This window comes from Nomascus leucogenys, chromosome 4, assembly GCF_006542625.1.
Source record: "Nomascus leucogenys isolate Asia chromosome 4, Asia_NLE_v1, whole genome shotgun sequence".
Classification (NCBI taxonomy): domain Eukaryota; kingdom Metazoa; phylum Chordata; class Mammalia; order Primates; family Hylobatidae; genus Nomascus; species Nomascus leucogenys.
The window spans coordinates 105,811,447-105,827,369 of NC_044384.1; the positions used below are offsets into that span (position 1 = coordinate 105,811,447).

The 15,923-nt window shown below is 39.4% G+C and overlaps 1 protein-coding gene across 1 annotated transcript in view; it reads right to left on the bottom strand.

Annotated features, from left to right (window-relative positions):
* Positions 1–1,051: 1,051 nt before the first annotated feature.
* SACM1L (SAC1 like phosphatidylinositide phosphatase) overlaps positions 1,052–15,923 on the bottom strand; it is a 57,104-nt gene continuing 42,232 nt past the window's right edge. The window contains exons 12-20 of the mRNA XM_003256968.3: positions 15,635–15,714; positions 14,864–14,962; positions 11,655–11,793; positions 9,084–9,153; positions 8,892–8,964; positions 8,087–8,180; positions 7,885–7,977; positions 7,109–7,166; positions 1,052–2,924 (exon numbers count right to left, since the gene is read on the bottom strand). Coding sequence (XP_003257016.1) covers positions 2,788–2,924; positions 7,109–7,166; positions 7,885–7,977; positions 8,087–8,180; positions 8,892–8,964; positions 9,084–9,153; positions 11,655–11,793; positions 14,864–14,962; positions 15,635–15,714 — 843 coding nt within the window. The 3' untranslated portion in view covers positions 1,052–2,787. The remainder of the gene's footprint in view (positions 2,925–7,108; positions 7,167–7,884; positions 7,978–8,086; positions 8,181–8,891; positions 8,965–9,083; positions 9,154–11,654; positions 11,794–14,863; positions 14,963–15,634; positions 15,715–15,923) is intronic.

Genomic DNA, 15,923 nt, shown 5'->3' on the forward strand with positions numbered 1-15,923 from the left:
ACTTTTACACTGTTGGTGGGACTGTAAACTAGTTCAACCATTGTGGAAGTCAGTGTGGCGATTCCTCAGGGATCTAGAACTAGAAATACCATTTGACCCAGCCATCCCATTACTGGGTATATACCCAAAGGACTATAAATCATGCTGCTATAAAGACACATGCACACGTGTGTTTACTGCGGCACTATTCACAATAGCAAAGAATTGGAACCAACCCAAATGTCCAACAACGACAGACTGGATTAAGAAAATGTGGCACATATACACCATGGAATACTATGCAGCCATAAAAAATGATGAGTTCATATCCTTTGTAGGGACATGGATGAAACTGGAAAACATCATTCTTAGTAAACTATCGCAAGGACAAAAAACCAAACACCGCATGTTCTCACTCATAGGTGGGAATTGAACAATGAGAAATCATGGACACAGGAAGGGGAACATCACACTCCAGGGACTGTTGTGGGGTGGGGGGAGGGGGAGGGACAGCATTAGGAGATATACATAATGCTAAATGACGAGTTAATGGGTGCAGCAAAACAACATGGCACATGGATACATATGTAACAAACCTGCACATTGTGCACATGTACCCTAAAACCTAAAGTATAATAATAAAAAAAAAGCACCAAAAAAAAAAAAAAAAGAACTACCTGAGACTAGGTAACGTATGAAGAAAAGAGGTTTGACTCAGTTCCGCATGGCTGGGGAGGCCTCACAAAACTTACAAGCATGGCAGAAGGTGAAGGGAAAGCAAAGCACATCTTAACACGGTGGCAGGAAAGCGAGCGAGCAAGGGGGTAAATGCCAAACACTTTTAAACCATCAGACCTCGTGCGAACTCATGAGAACAGCATGGGGGAAACCATCCCCCGTGATCCAACCACCTCCCACCAGGTACCTCCCTCAACACGTAGGGATTACAATTTGAGATGAGATTTGGGTGGATGGGGACACAGAGCCAAACCGTATCATTTTGCATGATTTTTAGCATTCTAAGATCAAAAAGAAAAACATCGCTTTCAAAGTACATGAATGATACCAATAATAGAAAAGAATATAACATTTTATTTTCACTTATGGACATACAGTACGTGAATTTAGAAATAAAATCGTCGCAAGATTCTGAAATACTGATACCTTAAGATCTAACACACTGATATTAGTCCATTCCCTATAAAGCAGCCACATTAGCAGTTCAGATTTGGTCTTTGTTGTAGCTGTTGACATTAAGTTCTTTAAGTGAAATGCCCAGCAGCATTTAAATAATATTTTACAGCAGACATGAATTAAGTTTCAATATTCCATCTTTGGAACAAATTATGCTTATTTACATGTTAACAGGTGGCTATATTTACTTACCCTATTGTGAGTTTAATGACTGATTTTAAACTACAGAGGGTTTTCCAGCTATTATTTCCTTTAGAGTTTCTAAAAGTAACAACTTACATGAATGTTTTATAAAAGATAATGATGAAAAAAGGTAATGCTGAAATAAAGGCGCTTTTAGAAATATTTAAGGACAACATAAGGTATTAATATTGGAAAAAAACTGTACATATTTTCAAGCACAACACTGAAATATTGTAGCAGTGTTTAACTGAATTGTTTTAAAATAGTGGTAATTATACTACCTTACATACTGTTCTAATATTTAAATCTCTTAATTACAATTTGAATATACAATCTGACTTACAATTAGAACTATGCAGAGTTTCCAAAGCATATTTTTCAGGTTTGTTTTTGCACAAAAATTAATGTTTAAGTTGGTCCTTGATTTGGAGAACTATAACTACCTGGAAGCACTAAGTTTTAGACACATTCATTGATAGCCAACAAAATCCTTGACAGAGTGAAAAACATCAAGAGTACCATGCGTGGAAAAGCAGCTGTTGCCCTCCAAGTGCAATATGAAATCTAGAACAAGACCCTCTCAGAGGCCTGCGTGTTTCAATGAGTGACCCTCAAAGAAACCAAAATGTACAGGAGGAAGTAGCTGACCAGTCATGGGCATCTTCCACACTGGGATAACCTTTAAAACAGAGGCAGCTTTGGACCTCTAGCGTAAGAGACAGACTTTACATTCTTTGATTTTATTTACACTTTTTTAAAAAGATAATCTGAATTCTCTCATCACACCTAAACTGCTGGTGCACTGGCAGTTCAAGCTGATTAAAGTCATGAGGCAGCCCACCAGAGACTTCAAAGAATCCCAGACCTCATCCTCCTCTTTCCTATCATGAAGTCACAGAGTGTCTCATCAAACTACTTGATGTCTGTAAGAGACTTAAATTTTATAAACACAGTTAGCTTATTACTGAACTTTTAAGAAAAGTCCAAAGATGTGTGGAAAAGTATGCCTGCTAATAGTGACCACTTCTACAATGACAATAATGAAACTGAGCTACAAAAATAATTTTGCTGTTTTAAATAATGAAAGGAGCTAGGTTTTTAAAATATATTACTTATATTGCAACAGCTAATTAAATTGACAATCAATAGAATACAATGAACAGATTCAGCTTCCATTCTGCAAGCTGAATTCAGGTTATATTTTAATTACAGAATAGCTTCAAATTATAAATCTAACTGTCTCAATAGTAAAGAGACCATCAAGGCAGTAACATCAGATCAATTCTGTCATCATCCTGCACGGAGCACAAGATGTGCTTTTGGATAAAGGCATTAAAAAGACTTTGGGCTGATGTGGAAAGCGGGTCAGTAAAGACTCCAGTTCTGCACAATGGAATCTTCCAAGCCAAGCCGCTTTCCACAAATACAAATTCAGTCTATCTTTTCTTTCTGGACCAGTCTGGGAGCATCGACAAAATCTTTGCCATTGTAAAGAATGATAAAAAATGTTCCAATGCTTGCAACTCCCCAGAAGAGCACATAGGCCAGTGTTTCTGTCCAAGTGTCACCTGTTGATATTAAGAAACAAAAAGCTAAATAAGTCGTTTGCTGATATCAGACCCAGTTTTCAGCTATTTAGCACATTTTGGCAACATTAAAGTTTACTAGCACATTCACAGGAAAAATATAAGAACCTCTTAATTAAGGTTTAAACCGGTGGTTCTCAAACCCTGGCTAGTACCAGAATCTGCTGCAGGGCTTGATAAAGCATCAACTGTTGGGCCCCAAGAATCTGCATTCTAATAAGTTCCTAGTTCCCAGGTGATGCTGATGCTACCGATCAAGAGGCTACACTTTGAGAACCACTGGACTAAACAATTTCATATTATATTATACAAATAATAATGATCACTTTTAGTATATTTTAATAATACAGGCCGGGCGCGGTGGCTCACGCTTGTAATCCCAGCACTTTGGGAGGCCGAGGCGGGCGGATCACGAGGTCAGGAGATCGAGACCACGGTGAAACCCCGTCTCTACTAAAAATGCAAAAAATTAGCCGGGCGTGGTGGCGGGCGCCTGTAGTCCCAGCTACTCAGAGAGGCTGAGGCAGGAGAATGGCGTGAACCCGGGGGGCGGAGCTTGCAGTGAGCCGAGATTGCGCCACTGCACTCCAGCCTGGGCGACAGAGCAAGACTCCGTCTCAAAAAAAAAAAAAAAAAAAAAAATATATATATATATATATATAATACAAATAACTATTAAGTTTAATTCATAGTTCTATAACAGATATGAGCTATTGTCAAAATACCTGCACAAAAAATTTTAATAGAATATTCATAAGTTATGAATACCAAACATAAGTTATACATAACTTTTCTGAAGTTATGTATATTTTGTAGAGTATTTTTTGCATATACACAAATATATAAAGCAAAAGTCAATAACATTTTCTTTACAGATGGGGTCTTCCTGTGTTGCCCAGGCTAGAGTGCAGTGGCTATTCACAAGCACGATTCCACTACTGATCAGCATGAAAGTTTTGTCCTGCTGTTTCCAACCTGTACTGGTTCACCATTCCTTAGGCAACCTGGTGATTTCCTGCTCAAAGAGGTCACCATATTGATGCTGAACTTAGGGCGGACATCCGATCAGCATAACACACTACAGACCAGAACTCCTGGGCTCAAGTGATCCTCCCACTTCAGCCTCCTGAGTAGCTGGGACTACAGGCACATACCACAGCACCCAGCCAATGACATATTTTAATGACATCTTTAGCCCAACTCTGCTGATATGCATTTTTCAAAGTCCGAAGTTCATAAAGGTTAGCAGCAGGCCGGTGGGCAAAGATGTACTTTGTTTTACTCCTTGAATAGCTGAACCTAGCGAATAGCTTCTCTCTCTGCAACACTACTGGCCTCATTTGCAGACGGAGAAACATACAGGGAATAACGGCCAGTGAGCACACCAGGGAAGAAACGAGCATCCAGACTCCTTCCTAACAAGCCCTCAGAGATCATGCTATATTTGTTTTCTATTCTCTTTGAAAACCACAGCAGGAGCTAGAAATCAGATATTACCACACCCAAACATCACAAAGTTCATTATAACAATAAACTGACATGAGATGTTACCATCCACAGCATCCAATCTCTTTTTACTCAAAATATACTTGAATTTGCATAATTGCTCATTTTCATGGCTCTGAATTTTAAAATTCTTCTTGGACAAATGAAGAAGGGCAGTTCCTTGTTAGCCACTCTGCTGGACACTTCCTAAAGGAATCATCCGTTTTATTCAGGCAGAGCTCTTGGTCTTGACTTTCCTGCCTCTCCAGAGGTTCTTTAAGTAAATGTGGGTACAGTCACAACAACAAAATGAGCTAATTTAACAGTAGAATGGCTCCCCAAAAATGGCATGTGCTGGGCAGTGTTTTCAGGAAAGAAGGCAGAGGATCTAGAGAGGAAATGAAAGCAGGGCTGGCTGCTGAGGAACCGGCACACGCTGCCTCTTCCTTCCTGCCCCCAAAACCTGCAGTCAAGTCCCAGGCAATGCCTGTGCTTCAACCTGTTTTTGTATGGTAAGGTAAGAATGGTTTTTACAATTTTAAATAAACACAAAAACAAAGAATGTACGGCCATCCATAAAGACAAAAATATTTACTACCTGGCTCTTTACAGAAAAATTTTGCTAACTATAATAATAATAAGATGGCTCTTTCCCCCTACTCAACATTTCAGCATTTAGTCAAAACTACGCCACGACTGTCTACAGGGCTGAGCACTGGGGAATACAGAGATGAACAGGTAACTGAGCCTCCCTATAAAAAAGATGACAGAATTAGTGGTGGTGGTGGAGTGAGTCCTTAATTCAGCAAACATTTACTGAGGGCTTACTATATCCTGGACAAAGGAGATAAAACAATGAGTAAGACACAGTCTTTACCTTCAAAAAGTTGCTGATCCAGTGAAAAAAACAAACGAGTATGCAAATCATTACCATCCAAAAAGAAATACACACTGGGTATGTCAGGTACACTAAAGAGGTATACCACCTCTGAAAAATAACTCCCTATGTATTAATGGGGTTAAAAAAGGAAAGTGCTGGGAGAGAGGACCAGGAGTGCTGTGGAAATCTAAATAGAAGGTGAAGACTTCTGTGTGGGATAGACACTCCGTGAGAGGGGAGCATATTAATGGTGCCCCGAGGATGGCGGAATTCAGAGAGGTTGGCTCAACGAATTCAGGATAGAGGATGAAGGCTGGAAGGTGCCTCTTCTTTCAGAGTGACTAGGATTGCACCTCCAAGGTCCAATACACCAAGTCTCAGACTCAAACCTCCAAAGTACAGGACATTAGTCAAAGGAGAATAAAGAATACATTCTTCTCACTTTAATCTTAAATGCTTTATTAACTCAGTAACATAGCAAAATATTAAGAGAAAAAAGAAAACCAGTAAAGACCTTGTCTCCTCAGGTTCTTAGGCAATTTTACTCTCAACCTTTAAAATTTAATGATAAGTAATATCTTAATCTATTAACATTTATTTGAGTTGGTTAAACTATACATCCATAAATGGAATACTTTGCAGCCATTAGCAATTAAGAACACGGGAAAACATACTGCTCAGTGAAAAAAAGCATATAATGAAAATACCTATCTCACTTTTGAAAAAAAAAAATCACAGACACTTATAAAGATTAAAACATCAAAACGTTAAGAGTGGTTAGCTTCTCTCTCAAAGGTATGATGGCAAATAATATTTTCTCCTTTTCTGCCTACGTGTGCTTTCTATAATTACTATGAATTACTTTGGTAATGTAAAAGGAAAATAAAATCTCAGGACTCCAAATTTACTATGCCAAAGGAAAAATAAACTTGGGAACTGAGTCTCACAAAACTACCCTTCTTTTGTTCCTAAGTAGACAGCTGCAAAGATAGTGGGCCACATATCCTCACAGATGGCCACCCTCACAAACTGTCACAAGCAAACTCCTTGTGGGCCCCAAAATCTTTACCCTAAAAGATAGTCCTGTTGAATCTCCCTCACCCTGACAATGTAAATTAACAGTTTATTTAATTTCTAGTCTTATTTAAAGACAAGACTAGAAAATCATCCCTCCGCCCACCCCAAAACAAATGCAGATCTGACTTCTTTACCTACTTTGTCTTACATAAAATGCAGATTTACAGAGCAGGAGATGAATGCATAATTGAGTGTTCCTCTACCCTGTCCTTTCACATGTAACATGGATTCAGTGAGTGCTAATCAAAGCCTCACAAGAATGTGACCACTTATCTTACTACCTACCCTCCCCTTTGGTTTCCATTCCTCCTTCCCCTCCTGTACACTCTTTCCCCATTTAATACTGAAGTCCTTAAAACCCTCTTTGGAAAAAGCACAGGACACTGATCCTACTGTAGCTTGTGTCTCTTTTTCCTAGGCAGGTCCTCAACCTTGGCAAATTAAGCCTCTAAACTGACTGAGACCTGTCTCAGACACTCATTGGTTTACAGTAATAAGAAAAACATGTTTTTAAAATCTGAGGTTAAAAAAAAAAGACAACCATCAAACTACTAGGTATGTTATGTTTCTTCCTGTCACATCTAATGACAAATTTCATCTACTCCACTTTACCCATTAAATTTAATAGAGAAACATCAAGTGTTCAGCGAACTCAAAAACTTACGATGCTGTAAAAGGAAGGTCAACATTCTAACTAAGAAATAAACGTGTGGAGCAGACTTACCAGCCATAAGCAAACAGATAATGCACATTGAAAAGGCAACGACCATGATAATAGGCAACTGGAAAAGACAATAGAAAGAGATCATCATTTAAGAATGCTAATCAATGGCTGCAAAATCAGTTGTGCATGCATTGCTTGGGAAAAGAATAAAACTCATCTGTCAGCTAATAGACAGCTAATATCTTTTGTCAACAAAACATTATTATTTATGGGTTCAATCACAACTGCCCTAGACTTTAGATGGGGGATGTGGTAAGATCGGAAGAAGCATGCTTTTGCTCCAAGCCAAGAGTGCTAAATGGAAGGAGGATGCCCAAGATGAGGACCTAGAACACCAGGCCTCCCTTCCATTCCAGGGCACTTGATCCACTGGAAAGAAAATCCAGAGCGGCTCTTGCAGAGTCTGGTGAACAGAGGAGTCAAAAAGGAGAGAAGCATCAAAAATAAACTTTGCCTTCCATGTAACACATTTGTCTCTGGCAATTCCCTCAATGTAAGAGAACTGAAGTTTTCCTGAAATGAGAAAGCTTCCACATTCCCTTTGCTTATGTGAATTCACATGAAAAGGATGTGTGAGACAGTCTCAGGAAAAGAAAACAAATGCTCCACAGTTACTGTACTCCTCAGTCTGACCTCTTTGGAAAACTTAAGTATTTATATTTCATGTAATGAAATATAAAACAACATATAATGTTTTAAATTAAGGAGACTGAAACCATCTATACCTTCACACACAATGCTTTTAAAAACTTGAAAAATATAAAATGGTTTCTTACAGCCAGGAATTTCCAATCCCTTGGAACACTTAAAGGACTATGAGATTCTAATTCATCCACTGAATAGTTTCCAAGAAATAAGTCTATGGAATCCTAGAACAGAAAGGAAGAAATTCGTAAACTCAATGTGAGATAACATTAGTGATGAACAATGCAAAGATACAACCGCCTAATGCCAGGAAAGCATCAAATACAAACTTACTTGTCTAAATCCATCAGAAAAGTTGTTCTTATAATATCGTATCATTGAGTTCCAGCCATCCATTATAAGTCCCAAATGAGTTCTCTTTCCAGTTCTGGTTAAAGAGGTTAAGTTTTAAGTTACAGGTTTGTACACTGAATTCTCACACTGTTTTATGGCCAATAAGCATAAGGTATAGAAATAAGTGAGTGACAGATTTTAAAAACTATCCCTGAAAATACAGATACTTCACAAAAGAAATCACTTGTAGGTCCAAGAAATACCTATTTTCTTTCTAAAATATTACCAAAGGAGGCACAAAGAAACACACTAATTCCAGTTGCAAAGATAAGAAATATGAAGAGAAATACATAGCCCAGGTTACGTGGTAGGACACAGCAAACAGACTAGAAATCTTATTCTGCTCCCAGGGAACCCACACAGCAGAAAAAGAGCCACTGCATGCATAATACATTCAAAATGTTCTAATTCCTCATTACTCAGTGTGGTCTTTGAAAGCAGCATCAGCATCACCTGGGTGCTTTTTAGAGCACATCTCAAGACTGGTGCTTCGGGTACACAGTAAGGTCTGAGAAGCACTGTGGAGCAGTGGCTCTCAACCCTCCCCAAGCATCAGAATCTCCCAGGGTGGCTAAGAACACACCAGTACCCAGGCCTCACTTCCCAGAAATCCTGACTCCACAGGTCTCAAGTGAGGCCCAGATGCTGGAGTCTTGCTGCTGTCTGAAAGCTGCCCAGGTGATTTTTAAAAGCACCAGGACTGTGAACTACTGATGTGGAATGCTATTTTAAAAGCATGGCTTGCCTGGTAAAGTCAGTCTTCAAGGCACCAGTTCCCGCATATTGCTTGGCACAAGCATTTGCATTGTCAGCCCAGGCTGTAGAAAAAAGTAAAAACAGCTGATAATGATTAAGATGACAAACAAAGTTCTAAATCCAGAATATTAATTTATTTCAAAATTTGAGCAACTTTGTCTATATTAAAGAAATGACCTACCATTTTTGTAAATCTTCTCAAATTCATCTTGTTCTTCAAGCTTTTGTCCCACATGCAAAACTCCTAGTCTCTGGAATAAAAACCACACCCAGATTTATGTGTAATAGATTTTAGCAGACATGATTTAGGAAGAAAAAGCAGTCCCCAAATTTTATCTCATGGTTCCTGGTTGCTGGATGCAGGCCAGAAATGTCTGTTGTCTATAGGGGGCCCCAGCTCGCAGCAGCCCTCTCCTGCCCAGGGCAGACTGCAAAGCCTCTCCTGAGGGCACCTTTGCCTTGCAGCCCCCACACTCCCTTGAGGGACAGCAGCAGCACTATACTGAGAGAGAGGGTCAGAAGGGAGAGTGAAAGCTGCTATAGGATTTCAACCGCTACTTCCTCCCTCCCTCTTACCCCGTCTTCCACTGCCTCTACCCCTTGAGACCCCCTCATATGCATCATCCCTCAACTTCTTCACCCGAGTCACCTCAGCCTTACCCTCTGTCCCACGGACCTTTGAGAATCTGATGAATGCCACCTAATCTACCTCCCCAAAAGTGCACACACACAGACAGAATATCCCGGGGTTGCCGGGCCCCCTGAATCCCCTCTATGGACTCCCCTTTGGAGACCACCAACAACAGATGACAAGTCCCTGCCTTGTCTCAGATGATCACCTCTGAGAACCACCATCTTCATTGCTTACCTCAGATGACACCTCATCTCCACCTCAGAGGGGGTCATTCCCACCCTTAGACACAGCACAAGAGCCACCTTGGTGACCTTCAGCTAGGTAAGAATTCTGCCTTCATTGGCAGACTTGGAGAGGCACAAGGAGACAGTCCCTATACTAGTAGGCAAAGCTGCTGGAGAGGCTCCTGCCCCCACTCTCTGAAGGTTGGTTAGGTTTCATAATACTATATATAGCATGTAAAATTGTAAAATATGGATTGCAGAGCCTAGTCCAGTAAGTTTTGGTTAATCAGCCATGGAACCAAACCATTCCTAATATTGTTTCTATTAAAAACTACACTCAGAAGACCTTCCAACAGACGAGGACATAGCACAATACAAACTACAGACTACTCCAACAGGGACAGCACTCTTCTGGCAGGTGTGACTTTAAGATTCAAGAACAATTCATTCTGAAGGGGGTATTTTACCTCCATAATTTCTTTCTCGGTATCATACAATTGTCAGAAATAAAGTTGAATGCTTACTAATTACCTGAACAGGAAACCATGTGGTATGCATTGTCTGCCCCTCACAACAAATGCCAATGTGATTTAAAAACTGGGGCTCTACATCTTTTTCATTCCAAATATACACAGAAGAAAAAAACTATTTTTCTCATCAGCATAGTCTAGTGGTAAAGCAAAGCTGTGTCAGAAACTTTTTACTTTGGAGTCAATATCCCTTGCTAGTAATAAGAGAGAGATAAATAGAAACAATCTTGAGGTGCTACTTTTGTATTAATGAAATAGAAAAAAAAAAAAAGAGGCTAGACACAGTGGCTCAAGCCTGTAATCCCAGCACTTTGGGAGCTGAGGCAGATAGACTGCTTGAGCCCAGGGATTTGAGAACAACCTGGGCAACATGGTGAAATCCTGTCTCTACAAAAAAATACAAAAATTAGCCAGGCGTGGTGGCACACACCTGTAGCACCAGCTTTGTTGTAGGTAGGTAGGATGGCTTGAGCCCAGGAGGCAGAGGTTGCAGCAAGCCAAGATTGCACCACAAGGCCGGGCGCGGTGGCTCACGCTTGTAATCCCAGCACTTTGGGAGGCCGAGGCGGGCGGATCACGAGGTCAGGAGATCGAGACCACAGTGAAACCCCGTCTCTACTAAAAATACAAAAAAATTAGCCGGGCGTAGTGGCGGGCGCCTGTAGTCCCAGCTACTTGGAGAGGCTGAGGCAGGAGAATGGCGTGAACCCGGGAGGCGGAGCTTGCAGTGAGCCGAGATTGCGCCACTGCACTCCAGCCTGGGCAACAGAGCGAGACTCCGTCTCAAAAAAAAAAAAGATTGCACCACTGCACTCCAGCCTGGGCAACAGAGCCAGACCCTGTCTCAAGGAAAAAAAAAAAAAAATTAAAATTAAAATATTGAATGCTGCAAAGAGTTCAATGAAATGGATTTACTTATTCATTGTTGGTGTCAGTGTAAACTGGTATGACGCTCTTGGAAAATAATATATTTATTCTCTTTAACCCAGTAATTCCACTTCTAGGAATTAACATGAAGGAAATAATTCAAGTTAATAATAACATATACAGATACATTCTCTACAGTGTTATTTATAAACCAAAAATGTAGCAATCTGAATGGCTTAGTAAATTATGGCACAACAATACAACCATCAGAAACTGTGATTACATAAATGCTAAGGGAAAATGGCAAAAGTGAAAACTGCATACACAGTCTGACCCTAGTTATGGAAAATGTTACATCCATGGGCAAGACACAAAAATAAAAAGAGCTGGGTTAGGGTGTGGGCGATGTGAATATTTTTTGTTACTGGGTTTTAAAGAAGATGTTTAATTTTTTGCTGTGTTGTTTTTCAATTAAAAAAAAAAAAAAGCATTCGCACCTGAAGTTGGGCCTGAAGTGAACGACGAGCTAACAAACTCTGGATCACATTGGTTCTATCTAGACAATCCATGCAATTGCTTCGGAACACGCCTTCCTGGTTTGCCACCACCTGGCCAGCAGAGTCCACTAGAAAATAACTAAAACACATTTGTATAAACACTCTCATACCAAAGTAGGTCAGATTTACTAAGGACTTAACTCTTACAACATGGGTCTCATTTCAGTGACATTATTAAAAACTGTAAATTAAAAGGTCAGACAGGAATGTGTGGTCAGGCATATGTGATTATCCTAGACCAAAAAGAAGTCTAAATGGCTGAGGCAAGACAGCCCCCTATCCAAAAAATGGCTGAAGATTAGAGATCATCTCACCCCAAAGACGTGAAAAAGTAGAGTTAAGAGTATTAAAAAGGTTGTTGTGCAAATCAATCGTGTTTCCCAAAGCCAGATGAGGGTTTCCTCTAACATAATTATTCCAACTATATCCCTAGATGTCAGGGCTTTATGATTCATATACTATCTTTAGAATCCTCTGGGTTGCTTGTGAAAAAAAATTCCTGGCCTTGAGATCAACTGAATCAGAATCTCTGAGGCAAGGACTGAATATTTTGCATTAAAAATACTTTTAGCTGGGCATGGTGGCGCATGCCTGTAATCCCAGCTACTTGGGAGGCTGAGGCGGAAGGATTACTTGAGCTCAGGAGTTCGAGACCACCCTGGGCAACATAACGAGTCCCTGCCTCTAAAAGAACAGAAACGTAGCCAGGCATGGTGGTGCATACCTGTAGTCAGAAGGCTAAAGTGGGAGGATCACTTGAGCTCAAGGGTTAAAGGATGCAGTGAACTATGATCACACCACTGCACTCCAGCCTGGGTGACAGAGCAATATCCTGTATCTAAATTAAAAAAAAAATTTTCTTAATACTTTTACAATTTTTTTTTTTTTTTTTTTTGAGATGGAACCTCCCTCCGTTGCCCAGACTGAAGCACAGTGGCATGATCTCAGCTCACTCCAATCTCTGCCTCCCAGGTTCAAGTGATTCTCCTGCCTCGGCCTCCTGAGTAGCTGCGATTACAGGCACTCACCACCATGCCCGGCTAATTTTTGTATTTTTAGTACAGATGGGATTTTGCCATGTTGGCCAAGCTGGTCTTGAACTCCTGACCTCAGGTGATCCGTCTGCCTCGGCTTCCCAAAGTGCTGGGATTACAGGCGTGAGCCACGGCCCCCAGCCAAAAAAAAAAAAAAAAAAAAATTCTTAAATGGGTAATACATGCAAATAGTACAAGATTTATAAAGAACAATTGGGTATTATTTGAAAAATCAGCTTCCCTTTCTCCCCTTAAACACCCAGATGTCTGTACTACAACCAACCACAGTTACCAGTTCCCATGTTTTCTTTAACAAGCTCCTTGATAATTCTATGAATTCAAAAATCTGACAACACACAGTGTGGTGGTGAAGAATATGGATTCAGGAAGCAAACCATCTGTTTGCTAGCCTTAGCATCATACGCAACTTACTAACTATAGAACTTTAAATAGTAAGCTTTTTCATCCACAAAATGGAGGTAACAGCAGCACCACCATTAGGCTTCTCTAAGGTTTGAATGAGATAACACATAATGCACATAAAGTACTTAGCATAGTGTACGGAACACAGCAAACAATGAATACTGGATAATATTAAATATTGAAACTATTCTTCAAAATCCAAAAGGAGGAAGAAAATGCAACAGATTCATCAAGGGCTAAATACAAATCATGACCTCAGGAATAAGAGCTTGGAAGAATGTGTTAGGATGAAAAATCTACATATGGATCATGCAGAATTGGTAAGGTTTGTTTAGAGTTGGTGTACATATATGTGTGTGCAAGGGTGTGTATGTGTGTTCGTACCCCATTAATACTTATAAAATCCTAGATATGTTATAAATATTATTGTTTAAACTATACAGTTAAGTTATCATCTCCACTTCACATATGATGAAACCGAAGTCTGAAGATAACTAAGTGGCCCTGGGTCATATTACTACTAAGAGAAAAACAAATTCAAACCAAGGTGTGTTGGATCCCAAAGCCCAGATTCTTTCCACTACCCCAAAAACCCTTAGAAAAGTCTCGAGAGATCATCTGAAAGTCACCAGTGAAAGCTCTGCTCTCCCTGTGGACCACAGTGAACGGCTACAAACACAGACTCTGGAGTCAACTCTCCTTCTTTCTTACATTCTTGTATGGCAGCAGTTAATGGGTGAACCCAAGGAACTACCTCCTCCAACAACATGCCAGGGCCAGCCAATGTTTTCTCTGATTGCCCAACAACAGGAGGTCAATTTCCCTTCTGTGTTTGTGACAAAACCTCACAGAAAAAAAGCAGATTTAAATAACTGTAGTTGATTACCTAATGTATATAAAAAGATATTTTTGAAAACTGAGCAAATGTCTATCAAAGAGGTTTTACTATATTATTGTGTAACAAATTAAAAAGTGCATTTGGGTTGCCAGGTTTACAACTATCACACACAGGCAGAAGAAAATGGTAGTATGATTTACAGATTCCTTCTTCTGGCTTTAAAATCGGTAAAGACTGACATGCATAGAGTATGATAAACCTGAACCAATGATAATATAGTACTGCAAAGACATTCAGACCCTTTGATCCATTAATCCTACTCTGAAGAATTTTTTTAAAGAAATAAATTTAACAGATGTAAAATATATATAATGATTCATGGCACCACAATCTTTCATGATAGAAAGAGGAAAGGAAATAAACCAGGTGCTCAGGGTGAAGAAAAGCACTTTCTTAGAACTATGTTATGACAAAACAGAATACAGAAAAGCCATTAAACACTATTATTACAGACACTGTACAGTTTAACAACAAAATACTTGTGATAGAATGTCTAGCGGAAACAAAATATTAGTAAACCAAGTTCAACTATATAAAAATTTGTAAATGTGTGGTAGATAATTTATAAAAATATGAAGACACCTGGCCTTGGGTCATTTTTAAGAATTTAAAAATATTTTGAAGTCACCAAGTCTCATCTTTCCAGTAAAGAAATTAAAAATAATAAAATAGTATAGACAAGCAATGACAATCCAGTGAACTGTATTTGTAAGTCTGCTGGATGACGCATAATAAAATATGACTGATAGATATACCTCTTCCCTCTACCTCCTTAAGGAAATAATATAGCTTACCTTAATTCATCTTGCATTTCTGCTACCTGATCCAATAAAATACTCAGTCGATCCCATCTCATATTTTTACATTCCTTATGGAAGTCAAAGGCAATGTATCTACCAAAAGAAAAGATATTCAGAAACAGACCAGAGATCATTCATTTTCCTTCTATTAATAATACCTTCATAAGCTGATTTTCCTCTTTATATCAGTGCATACATATTTCTTGGGAACACTAGAACCTCCTTCACTCTGGGTTTATCACTATACATATACTACATGCACACACACATCCCTTCTCATGCTCATACCTAGCAGAGGAAAAAATATATATATATGACATGTGCAGATATAAACATGAAAATATATGCATATATCTATCCTCACAGGTTCTTCGGGGGCCCTCAGGAGGAGTAGAGGAGAAACACAACAAATGCTAGTGAAGTAAGCTCAAGTACAGCAATCAGGTATGCACTGCAAAGAGGCCTAGTCCAAACTCCTTAAGACAATTCTAGTGGCAAAGTATTATCTATGGAAACTCTCTGGAGCACAAAGCCTCAATGAGGGAATTTTAATCAGAGACTAAACTCAAAACTTGATTGAAAAGAAGTGATTCTGCAACATAAATTATGCTAGAGAAATTTCAAGCCAACAAAATATCACGCTTTGATCTACTATTGAAAAAAATGCAAGCTGAAACATATGTCTAGTGAGCTGTATGTAATCATGCATATATGTAAGTGCACATCTGATCTGAAAAGACCTGCAACAGATTTCTAGTGACGTACCTCATCATTCCACTTCCCAAAGAAGACACCATTGTTGCAAATGTCTGCTCAAGTGGCTTCTCTGAGCCCTTCTGGTTAATCTGTAAAAAATTTCAAACACCATAGTTTTCAGTTTATTTCAAAGGAGAGAGTGGTATCAGAAAAAGGACAAACTAGGAAGCTCTAAGCTCTCATCATTCTCCCACAGAAACATCAAAAAAAACCCAGAAGCTGTCTGAGCCAACTTTGTAGGAGCTCTGAAAAACGATCAAAAGTTTTATAGTAACCCACCCAAGCACCCAATAAAGAA